At 36.9% G+C, this 12,814-nt stretch overlaps 1 protein-coding gene across 4 annotated transcripts in view; it reads right to left on the reverse strand.

The window, feature by feature from the left end:
- Window positions 1–227: 227 nt before the first annotated feature.
- Window positions 228–12,814, reverse strand: part of LOC107041670 (LIM/homeobox protein Lhx5) — a 55,055-nt gene continuing 42,468 nt past the window's right edge. For 3 of the 4 annotated variants that reach the window (XM_015262319.1, XM_015262317.1, XM_015262316.1), the window contains exons 7-8: window positions 8,876–9,064; window positions 228–1,193 (exon numbers count right to left, since the gene is read on the reverse strand). In XM_015262319.1, coding sequence (XP_015117805.1) covers window positions 1,072–1,193; window positions 8,876–9,064 — 311 coding nt within the window. In that variant the 3' untranslated portion in view covers window positions 228–1,071. The remainder of the gene's footprint in view (window positions 1,194–8,875; window positions 9,065–12,814) is intronic. The other variant, XM_015262318.1, reaches the window with a different exon arrangement.

The raw sequence follows: 12,814 nt of genomic DNA on the forward strand, positions 1-12,814 counted from the left end.
AAAGATTCTTCAACTTTCATTTGCGCTTATGACCCCTCCTTTTCGAGATAATCCACCAGTAATCAAGACCCATTCATTTCATCCACTAAAATTGGAATTCAGGAATAAGAAAACTCGACAAGAGAATACGGAAATACGAGGTGGTTTATTATAATAATATTTATAATCGAAGATGCATCAGTGGCAATAGCTCACCATCCAACACAAACAGAGCGAATATCCATTCATTTGTTTTCAATATATATAATTCTTTATTCTTTCTCCATTCACAAACTCCCTTGCTCTCCCCAAATAATCAATTATATCTGCCATATATTTTAATATTTACATCGATAGCCGTCTCAACAGTTACTCGTTACACGTCCTATCATTAAAACTTTTTAGTATTTATAATTAAAATGACAATTAGTACAATGTTCTTTTTATCCTCATTACTGAGTTAAATTCATGCGTGTCTGTGTGTCAGTGTAAATCTTTAGATTTTTAGTTTATCTCTCATCCCTCGTGCAATTTTCACAATTATTGCACGTGCGAGACAAAGCGATTGATTTTTCATTTTATCTACAGAATGTCGCCATAATTAACGATTAATTATAATCAACAAGGGGGGGGGGTACATATTACACGATCAGGGATTTCATTCATCTGATTTTATACACAATCATAATAATTTCTTTTTCATTAATACAATAATAATAATGAATATTGCCAAGTACCTGTGACGATTAATAAAATAATATCAAATAACTACGAATTATTTTCGTCACAACTGACTGAAATAAATCATCAGTAAATAGGTAATAATATTAATCAATAAAATCAATAAAAATTGCAATAATTTTATATAATACAAAACAAAAATGTAAAACTTGTTTTACCGGGACGAATTCACTTTTATAGTTTTTAGACTCAATTGTCTAACACTCCTTATTCCATTTAAAATTTATTTACTTTGTTTTATTTTATTTAAATTATCATCTGGACGCTTACGAGTGGTTTCAGATGGTACGTGCAACGTCGGGTTTGGTAGCAAAAGAAGAGGCCACATGATTAATTAAACGTAAACTCGTTCTACCAGACGAGGCCCTCGTTCTGCATCTGGTGTTGCTCGGGAAAACCACCGCCACCTCCGCCTCCACCGCCACCAGGACCGCCACAATTTGCGCCCCCACTGGGATTACCCTGTCCGCCACCTGAGGACAAAATAGAAAGAGTGCGGTGGTAACGATTTGAATAAAAGAAGTGAATTGAATAGGAGTGAGGGAAAAAATGGGAAAAAATGACAATCGGATTATCGAGAGATATTCCGTTATCAATTCAACTGTAATCCGAACGTTTGCACGCTTGGGTTTCAGTTATTCACACATTTCATAGAGATGATTGAAAAAAATGGGACAATTTCATGAACGCAAAAATTGATGCCGGGTGTGTGGTCGAGTGGGTAAGGTAGGGGAGGGTGTGCCTGTACCCCTCAGCGGGTAATACCGCTCACCCGATTTTCTCCACAACCATCAACTTGAAAATTTCTTTCTGTTCCTGATCATGAAGAATTTGATGACAGGATGTGATTGTCGGAAAAATTTCACTTTATTTACCACTTTAAATATGAAAAAACACGTAACGAAGTTTTGAGGTCTTTACAGTGCGAAATTTGTGGACTTGTAATTAAGGTTTTTGATAGGTTCAAACGCTGAATTCTCATATTAAACTGTGGTTATTCGATTCGTGGTACTTTCACGCATAATTTGAGACCAATTCGAACTCAAAACTCCACTCATGTCAATAATTATCAACAATTTTGTTGACGCCGAGCGGAGCCGGTAATACCGCTCATAGGATCGGCCACGTAGTTGCTCGACAGCACTCGAGTACACGTTAGGTTGCGGCGCGAGCGATACACGCAAAACCCTATTGGCGGCATTGGAATCGTGCCGAGCGGTATTACCCGACGGCGGGTAATACCGCTCAATAGACTCTCTCTTTTATTTTCGATCAAGTTTGTGGATTCTAAGGAGAATTAGGCGTCTACACTTCGAGAATAACGAGTTCAATAGTTAAAGAAGTCTCACAGAAAACGTTTTTTATACTCAAGTTGAAATATAAAATATAAAACTGGCATTTCCCCTTAGGTGGGCGGTACAGGCACACCCTTCCCTACATGACCACACGGAGGAAAAAGTTGGAGAAAAATCGGCGAATGAGTCAAGTAATCGTGGAGCGAACTTGATTTTCAGTACTTTTTCACCTTATCGGGAAGAAAGTGCGAGACCTTGCATTCTATCAAAAATTATCCCAGTGAACGTGAGTGATTGCTCTATATTGCGTCTAATTTTTCCGTAACACGTTGGGTAAAAAATCATTCTCCGTTACAGAAAAATTACATTAAAAGCATAAGTTTCCGGGTAGATAGTTGCAAACAATGAAATGGATTGGTACGACGGCCATATTGGGTGGTTTGAAGCCGCGCGTTCCTGGCGTCTGGCAACGGTCCGCACAAAGAAGCATTCATGGAAAAAATTCCCGAAAAAAATTATACAACAGTGGAAAATTCGAAAAAGTATGGGGATTGCAAGATTTTTAGCAGTACTGAAATCTTCCTTGAAAGAAAGTTGCTAACTTGAACGAAGTACTTATATATCCTTGACAAATGTCCTCAAATAGGACGGGATTCATATTGCTATTAACTTAAGGATATCCAAGTACTTTGGCTATTTTTTGTCCAATGGAATGGTTTTGTACTTTTGTAGTCGAACATCAGAACTTTCATTTGAGCCCTATTCAACTCTGTTTCCGGACATTTTACAATGATTTTATTATTTGAACTTTACATGTCTGCATTTGAATCTCGATATTTAACTGTTAAAAAACATTTTAAAAATCTGAAAAAAATTAGGAAGTTGACTGTTAGAGGAAGATGAATACAATAATTAAAAAATTGAAATTTTTTTTAATTAAGAACATTTTTTATAAATAATTTATAAATAATCAATTTTCCACCATAGAAATCGATTTTATGCCTAAAAAATAGAGTTTCTGAAAGTTTAAACAATTTCAATTATTTATTTATAAACAACGAATGTTGACGAAAGATAGATCTGTACACAACGTAATTTGAATCACGCTGAATATTCATACTTTTTTTCAAATTTTTCTCTCGCAATTTGATTGACAAATTTGATGTTTGAAAATGGTTGAGTCTATAATGTGGTTTGTACCAAACTCTAAACGATACTCGGATAACCCTGCAAAGCCCATATGTATCTTCATAAACATTATTTAATCTAAGTTTTTTCCCGTTTTTTCCATAGACACTAAGAACATAAATGCTATCAACACATGTAAAAAATTTTGGCTGAATAAGCATGTTTTTGAAAAAAATACTGATGATTCACTTGAAATACTGTCATAACATCGTAACCTACAAGTTACAGAGGAAATTGTCGTGAGCTTCTAACAGCAAAAAAGAGTCCCGCGCCGTCGCTATAACTTAGCAATTGATGCGTCGATAACCCCAACAAACAACAAAAATTGATGAGTAGAAATCAACCTTTGCTCAGTGTATTTTATCCCCATGTGGGAATGACGCATCATTTTCTGGCGTAAATCAAACCCACTTGAATAGAGCATAAAATACCCCAAAATGAGGGGTAAAATATACTACACAAGGGCTGACGCACACTCGTCGTTTTTTGTGTGAGCAAACAGTTTTTCACATGCTTAGTGAAAAAAATTTAATCGTAATTGTGTGGCATATGGCCATTTCGAAGAATTTTTGTTTTTCACGCGAATTTTCAAGAAAGATTAGTAAAAATTCGGATGTTATTATATTTCAAGGCGAGTGCCATGGGATTTTTTACTCGCGTGAAGTTGGCGTCCCAGCCGAAGGCAAGGACTGGCCAACCGCGCGAGTAAAATAACCCCATGGCAGTAATTGTGAACGCTATTTTTTCATAATGATTGTCACTTTTACGAGTTTGGGGAAGAGCCAATACCAATCCCCGGACGAGGAAAAGTGGTCAGTGCGGAAAAATTATGAGCCAAAACGTAAATTTAGCCTTTAAGTGGTCGCATCGTGAGGGAATCCCCGCTAAACCATACGCAATCTATAGGGCGCCACTGTAGAGCGAGTATGTGAGATTCTGGAAAAGCGCGATCACCTAAGGTGTTTCGGTTAAAAGTCAAAATGCTGAAAAAAAATTGGAAAATGCATGAGAGAAATTTCTAGGTATGCTGCATCATTGAGAATTCTTGCACATTGTCTTCAGATCTCAGTTGTAAGAAGAAAAATAATGAAATTTGTGTTTTTTTGGTAACCCCTCCAGCTATAACCTCCGAGGTTACCTCACTCTCAATTAGGGCAATTGCCATGGCGCCCAAAAAAATAATGAATAATTGAGGAAAAACTAGTGGATGATAAATTAAATCTTTCTTGAGAACACGTATAAGTTTCAGATTTTCTTCAGATTTCACAAGAAAGTTATTTGAACAAATGATTCGGAAAATTATGCGTTTCGGGGTAATTACGCCCTCACGCGCGGGCGCGTGATTCGAATATCAGTGAGCATCATGGGAAAGGTATGGGTTGGACCATGGAACTGAGAGAGAGAAAACACTCGACAGGTTTACTAACTCCAGACGCATTTTAATATTATTTCAATAATTAGAATAACACCCGATAAAAATTATTACACACCTTTAGATGATGAGAAAAATCAATCAATCTGATAAATAAAATCAATATTCAAAAAATGTTCAAATGCAGACTTAAATAATAACTTGACAATTGGAAAATTTCGTGGTCAGCGATTGAATCAGGGCTCGAGAACAATAAGACTCCCCTTACGTTTCACCTCCCGGTGGTCTACACACGAAACATCTTAAAAGATAATTCCAATTTGGCATATTCCCGTTTACAAGTGGGGCCAATGGCAAAAATAGTACATTATGCAACTAGTGCGGAAAGCAGGCGGTTACTCCACAGGTGATCCCGCCTGCTGTCCGCACGCATTGCGTATACTATTTTATATGATAAGTGCGTGATGAATCTTGGGGGTGGTGGGGGGGCCGAGTGGGGGGTGTGGGGGGCAAAGCCCCCCACGAGAAAAGGGGGGTCCAGGGGACGAAGCCCCCGGTAGCGGGGCGAAGCCCCCCCCCCACTGAAGAAAAAAGATCACATTTATTTAAAAAAGTAATTATAAAAAAGTGTGATTGAAAAATTATGCGGAACTTCTGAAGAAAAATTAATTATATTCATTAAATATGTAGTTCAAAAAATTTGTAAAGTATTTTTAATTGAAAAAAATTAATTATAATAATTACAAAATACAATTTTTAAAAATCGTTAAGAATTCGCAAAAAAAAAAGTTATAATTATAAAAAAATATGATACAAAAATATGATACACATCACCAATCAACTCCTCCTCATCAGTAAATAAATCCTCCTCACTGCCTAACTCTTCATCACTATCAGGAATTATACGATTTTGGCTCATTTTATCTGCTTCGAAAATCTCCTTTTCATTTTTCAGTCATTCCATGTATTCACTATTCGGAGGTTAGATTTCCTTCCTTGTTATTCTCTTGAATAGGTGATGCGCATGCGCGTCATGCGTTATTTCGGGTTTTAGTTGAGTGTGGGTAGGCGCTCGAAACCCGCTACTTTCCAGTTGACTTTAGTCAACTGAAACCCATGCGGTTACACGCACGTATCATATAATAGTATATTTCAGTACGTGTGGGGCAATATCGTCTTTAACGTGTGTGGGGTTTACAGCATGAGCCGAAGGCGAGTGATGTAACCACACACGTTAAGGACGAAATTTCCCCATAAGTACTGAACAAAATTTTATGTCACGAAGCCTGAAACCGGCTGAATTAGACACGAGACGCGAAGCGTCGAGTGTGTAATCAAGCCGGTTTCAGGCATGAGTGGCATAAAATTACTTAGGTAAGTCACGAAATTTATCCTTCTCAACATACTTTCTCCGCTGAAACTCACAGATACATAGAGAAGAAAATACAAGAAAAATTATTGTGGAATAGAGTAAAATCGGTTCACTGCGACGGATTCGAAAAAATTCAGGTGTCAGCATCGAAAATTTGGTTGTGAAATGCAGGAATTTTCCTCAGACTCGACGCGAAAAAATCATAGTAAAATTACCGATGCCGGCACTAGTGATGCCGCGAGACGAGAGATATTTGTTCTCTCGTCTCGTCGAGAGTCGAAAGAGTGTCTCGTCTCACTGTTAAAAATTTTTGTCTGACATTTCCGGTACACTTTTGAGAATTTTTATCGAATTTAATTACCCCTGAAATTTCAACTAAATTCCTCATTAAAGCCGCAGAATTTCGTTGAAAAATCAAGGAGAACTGTAAATTTCAGTTCCAGTTTTTCCTAAAAATGAATAAGAAACCAGAAAATTCCGGTAAATATCATGAAATTTCAGATTTCACTGAAAATTCAATGTAATTTGGCACTGAATATTTATATCAGAGTTGGAATTCAAATAAATTGAGGAATTCTCGTCTTTACGCTGCTTAAAATTCTGGAATTTCACTGAATTTTCAGTGAAACCTTAAATTTCATGATTTTTTCGCCCTAAATCGCAGTCAATGTCACTGTTCTGAAAATTAGTAGTCAACTGTCCATGAAATTTAATTTTTTTTCTAACAGTGCTCGTCTTTTTTCGCTCGCCTCTGACGGCATCACTGGCTGGCACCGGAATTTTTTCGGGTCCGATGAAATAAATCCGTTTTTTTGCCAACATCAATTTTTGTAGTATTTGCTTCTCGTTTTTCTTTTATAGTATTTGCTTCTTTTTTTCGAAGGATTCGGCAAAATTGAGGTGTTAGCGCTGGTAATTTTGTTGTGAAATACAGGAATTTATCTAGGACTCGACTGGAAAAATTCCTGCCGGTGATTTTTTTTGGACGTAGTAAAATCCATTCGACTGCTAGCACGGAAATTTTTTTTTGTTTTTTTTTCGCCGTGTATCACTCCTCCTTCCATTTAAATGAAATTTAATTTGGGAATAAAAAGGGTATATTCATCTTTGACCTCGTAATTTTTCCCAACTTTCCCTAAAAATTTCCGAAATAGGTATTCCGACACACGTTTATGTGCGAGTGATCACATGATTTTTCTTGGAGATTTTTCCCGATTTGTGGAGACGCGGTGCAAATTGCGTAAGGACGAGGCGAGTTTGTAATTATTGGAAGTGTAAAATTATGATTCCATTGCAAACGACGTATTTCTCGATGAGAATGGAAAAATCCATGGAGAAGTACTGGATCAAAACGAGATAAGTTGAGATGAAAATATAGATGAGATGGAGACAAGAGGGATAGAAATTGGAAAACGATTTTTATGCCAAACAAAGTGTTCGAGGCAAGAATCCAATTGCAGATTCTCTGTGGAAATTCCGGGTATTGATTTGTTCCAGATGAATCAGCTTGGCATAAATCAATTCTTCTGCTAGCACACGAATTTTTATGAGGGCCTCTTCTGTAAAACGCAGTAAGAGCTGTAGAAAAGATCTGTGAGAATTTCCTACCTCTCTTGAGTTGTCAGATATTCTCCGTAAACTAATTTTCACGGGAAATTGACTCATCTCATTCCACGATGTCTTTAGTGCATGCTTTTTATTTCGACGAGACCGATGACTTTTTTCCTCCGGTAATTGAGTTGTTGATAAATTGATTTTCACGATATTTTTTCGAATGTTTTATAACTGGTGTTTACACGGAAAAAAGGATGATGGTAGAAAAGTTGGCTTCAAATAACTATTTGCATGACCAAAAAAAATGAATTTTCCCTAATTTTTAATTACCTCACACTGTAAAAAATTTTGTGTAGTCGGTGTCCCACTGAGTCAACACCGTTTTTGACAATTCAACACCAATCGGTATTCCAGGAAATCCACACCGCATTTTTTACTGTGCAAGGTAATTAAGACAATCAATTGTTATTCAGCGCTGCTGTTCGCGGAAAATATCCACGGAGAGAAAAGTTGTATAAAAATTACCTAGAAAATCGTGGCAAATTTTACTGTAAGAAAGGTACTCGTAGAGTGAAATGTACACCCAAAGAAATCGGTCTGAATCCACTCGAACTGAATCATGTCGGGAATCAACTTGTTTCATGTCAAATTGACGACATGAATCAAATCGGATTCGGACGGATGCAAATCGCAATATCGGTCTGATTCACATCGAGTTTTCGACTTGACTCAGACTGAATTCGTCTTGATTCAGGTCGATTTTTCGGTTTGATTTAAGCCAATTTTTTAGTTTGATTCAAGCCAACTTTTTGGTTTGAGTCAAGCCCATTTTTCCGCTTAATTCAAGTCGACTTTTCGGTTTAATGGAAGCCGATTTTTCGGGTTAATTCAAGTCAATTTTGCGGCTTGATTAAAACCGCTGTCGACATGACACTTTCCTACTTGAAACAAGTCAGTTTTCGATTTATATCAGACCCGGAATCCGGATCGGTGTAGTCCACATCACTCGGCTTTTGAATCAAATCGAAAATCGAGTAGAATCAAGCCGACGTCGACTTGAATCAGTACGTCTTTTCTTGGGTATAATTCAATGAAAAAATACATGGGGATGAATGGAAGTGAAATTTTCCCAAACAAAGTCGGTAAAAAATAATTTTCCTTTATGGACAAATTAGACGCAATATTGAGCGCAATCATTCATGTTCACCGGGATTTTTCTTTTTTTGAATGCAGTGTAAATTTTAGTTTCGGCACAAGTTACCCTCACGTTTAGTAAATTTATCGTTTATGGTTCATAGCCTGAAAGGATAATAAAGGATCGAGACAGTCGAATAACAATTCACGATCGATTTTAAATGACTTTTTATTAATTACCTGACGGCGCTAGGAACTCTCCAGGGCTTCCACCTGAGGTTGGTTGAGGTCCTTGACCTGGAGGCCCTGTCAGGAATTCGGGAGGACCACCAGCAGCTCCTGGAGGTGGATATTCACCTGCCACTGCTGCTGCCGCCGCCATTCCTGCTATACTGGCTGGATCCAAACCTGTTACAAACAGATTGGGAACTGTCATCAGATTACATCGGGTCTTGTTCACATCTCCGAAATTCAGGGGCTTGGGTAAACTAAAAATTGGGTCTTCATATCGAAATAAATATAAAACTTTGCACTATCCTCGAACTAAATCAATTGATAAGGGAGCCAGGGGCACAATGACACTAGGAAATAAACGCAAAACTCTATCTCATTTTGCCCCAGTCTCCCCTGATCTATTAAATGACACTAACTGCAGACTATTTCACAAAGATGTTCGAATGTATGGCTCAGAGAGGATCCTCGAAAAAGCTTTTATCTGCTAAAATCACTTCATTCAGAATGTAAAATGTGAAATTCTCTAATTCATGAGTAATTTCAGCAGCGAAGTGGTAAGACGGTTCAAGTTGATTTTAACTATTGGTCAGTTTTCCATCACTAGGGGGAGCCGGGGCATGACGGGGTAGCCGGGGCACGATGGGGTACCTAGAAAAATGTCAAAATTTTTCAAAATCTTTGTTTTGGACTAGTTCCAGAATATAGTGCTTAGAGTAATCCAATTTGAAGTTTTCAAGATGTTTGCAGCACTGGGAAGATCGAAAAAATTAATGGAAAAATCGAAAAAATGAGAAAAAAATCGTTTGTTTTGTTACTGGAAATTATTCCTCACTATGGTACAAAGCCCAATTCCATGCAACAAATCATATTCCCGCCTGGTAGATGATATTTTCCATCATAGGGAATAACCGGGACACAATGGGGTACTTTTTTCTTCAAAAATTTAGAAAATTTCATAGAAATAATTTTATTTGAGAATCAACTGTTAACACTTGTCAAAATCAGTTTATGGTCTTCGTCCAACCATGGATAAGTTAATGGAAAGCATAACTCCTATAGAATTTTTTAAGACCCACGAGAAGATGGCAGATATGCTCAGAAGTTTAAAAGTCGTCTGGGAGCACTCGAAAGCATTCCGACGAAAAAAAATCTCAATCTTTCATTGAGTAACATTATAACATCTCAACCTCTGTATTGATTCGCAACCCTTCTTTTGTAGTATTTCAGACAGTCAACTGTCAAAACTAAGGGAAAATCGCTCTTCGAATTTTTACAATTTTTAATGAGTACCCCGTTGTGCCGACAAACGTTAAATATTGCCGACGCAAATTGACCATTTCAGGGGCCAAATGTGAGTCAAAAAAAAGTAATTTTGTCATGAAGGATGAACTGAAATGGTCCTCCCTCTCTTAGGTACCCCGTCATGCCCCGGCTCCCCCTATCTCAGAATCTAAGACCAATAGCAAAATTGTAACCTTGTTTGATGTACTGATAAATTTAGGGTGGATTTGGGAGGTATTTTTACTGAGCACGTGCACGTCAAATTCTATTTACACTGAGTTGGTTGTAGTTAATATTAATTTGTTGAATAACGAATATCGTTTGATTTACTTGGAAATGTAAATTATGACAATCATGTTGCTCTAGAAGATGACTATGTTTCACTTGACCTTGGATTAACTCCAATGATTATCCATTTTTCCAAAATTTCTTATTTTCTACAGGGAAGAATTTCGATTAATTTTTTAATGTTGATAATTATTGAAGGAGTTCAGTCAGGATCATAACTAATATAATCATCCTCTAGAGCTATATAATTGTTATAATTGAAACTTAATGAGAATTGCCTGGAAATGCATCGACTGGAGAAATAGGGTACTGAAAAAATAAATGCTTCTGTCAAGTAAACGAATATTCGGCAAGAATAGATTTTTTTCTCAGTGTACTTGTCGTTAACGTATTCTGTTAAACCCGTTGAATTACTAAGGATTCTAGACGTAGAGAGACTACCACTCTGGGTGATATACTTTGAGCGACACATTGATTCTACTACTTTAGTAGAAATTGATCGAAATTCTGCGATATTGGGCCAAAAAACCTATGCCTATAACATTGAATGTCGCGTGCCAACTCACGCCGCGAAGTTTTTGCGCCATGAAATTTGTACTAGGGTAATGCTGATTAGCTACCAATTTGCGAGGTTTTCGTGACCGTCTGACCGTTGAACCGAAGGTTCCCGATGATGCTCGAGGATCGTCGATAGGAACGACCATTTCACCGATAGATATTAAGCTAGGATGTAAACAAATCCCTTTTGCAGAGCTAATTAAAAGCTATAAAAAAGATTATTATGATTATTTTTCTCACTCGGATTTCAGCCAATCAGAGCGCAGTATTTGAGGCTGTCAGTTTTATTTCGGAAATTTCTAAACAATTTCCGACAGAAATTTACTAGTAGCTTTTCAAATGTTTCTCATCCTTCAACGCATTTCACGTTTAATATTCTGTGTGACGGATAAACAAAAAAGTGGGTTGTAAATGTATGGCTGTGTAAATGTATCCGGATGCTGTTCACTGCACTCTGCTTGGCCGAAATCCGAGTGGAAAAATAATCCGTCTAATACCACTCGTACTTCAAAATTAATTGGATATTTTCCTCAAGCTTCCCTGCCTAGGAACGAGTGTGGCAATTTTGCAGAAAAATCCCTCGTGATTCGCACTCGAGATTTTAAACCTGCAAAATTTGACACAATCGTTCCTAGGCAACGAAGCTATCGGAAAATATTCGATAATTTTGAAGCACTAGTGGTATTACTACGAAAAATTTCGTTATATGAAGGTATTCTTCGGAAACCCAATTACACTGATAGAAAGGATTAATTATTTGTTAACAAATGAATTTGGTTGGAGACGAGCGTCTAGTCGGTCTCACCAAATGTTCATTTGTTAATAGTTAACAAATGCACATTTGAGAAGCCTTGTTTGACTCAATTTTCACTTTTCAAGTGAACTATTAACGAATATTTATTTGGTCAAATTCAACTCTACAATTCGTTAATAGTTAGCGAATCTCGTTTAGAATAAATCAATCAGTCCATCAGTGTAAGAGCTCAGTCGACTTACGGCATATATCCCTAGAAAACACGCATTTCTCAAGATTGTCCCCATGTTTTCCATAGATAATGTTTATAATAGTCCCCAGCTATTGAAAAAAATGCTAACTAGTTGTACTGCACAGTTTAAGAGATAAATAATGAAATACGAGCTTTTAACACGCAAGGCATAGGCCAAACGGGAATTATGAGTCCTACCGAACTTGATTTTCCCATCTTATGAGAAAACGGTTCTTACGATGTTCTTAAAAAACTAATCCGTGATAGATTGATAAATTCCGAAGACGGTGAATTTTTTGTAAAATGTTATACTACATAGTTTCTGCAATATTCAACTCTAAAAAAATGAAAATTTTGTGAAAGCATTCCTTATTTCAGTAGTGAAGCAGTAAACCGGTATAAGTCGATTTTGACTATTTCTCAGTTTTCAATGAATATCTCAAAATCTAAGGGAAATAGCAAAACTTTTGTCACAACCTTTTTTGTAGAGCAAATTGAGAGCTACAAAAAAGGAAATTACAACAATTTAGTCATTTCCCTTAGATTCCGAGATATTTATTGAAAACTGGCCAATAGTCAAAATCGACTTATACCAGTTTACCACTTCCCTACTGATTTGATTCAAGCAGTTATTGTTGCCTGCATCAACAACACATGAGAATATAAAAATTCAATAACTTATGAGAATGCAATGAATTAAGATAGTTAGAATTTTTCCGGAAATCCATAGGGACTAACTCTATATTCAACCTGCCGAATTCAGACATGCACTTGAGAAATAACACGTCGAAAATTTGTTGACTCGTCTGGCCTTATTATTTTCCTAGTTAAC

The sequence above is a fragment of the Diachasma alloeum genome, unplaced genomic scaffold (genome assembly GCF_001412515.2).
Source record: "Diachasma alloeum isolate Michigan unplaced genomic scaffold, Dall2.0 Dall_scaffold_00371, whole genome shotgun sequence".
NCBI classification, from domain to species: domain Eukaryota; kingdom Metazoa; phylum Arthropoda; class Insecta; order Hymenoptera; family Braconidae; genus Diachasma; species Diachasma alloeum.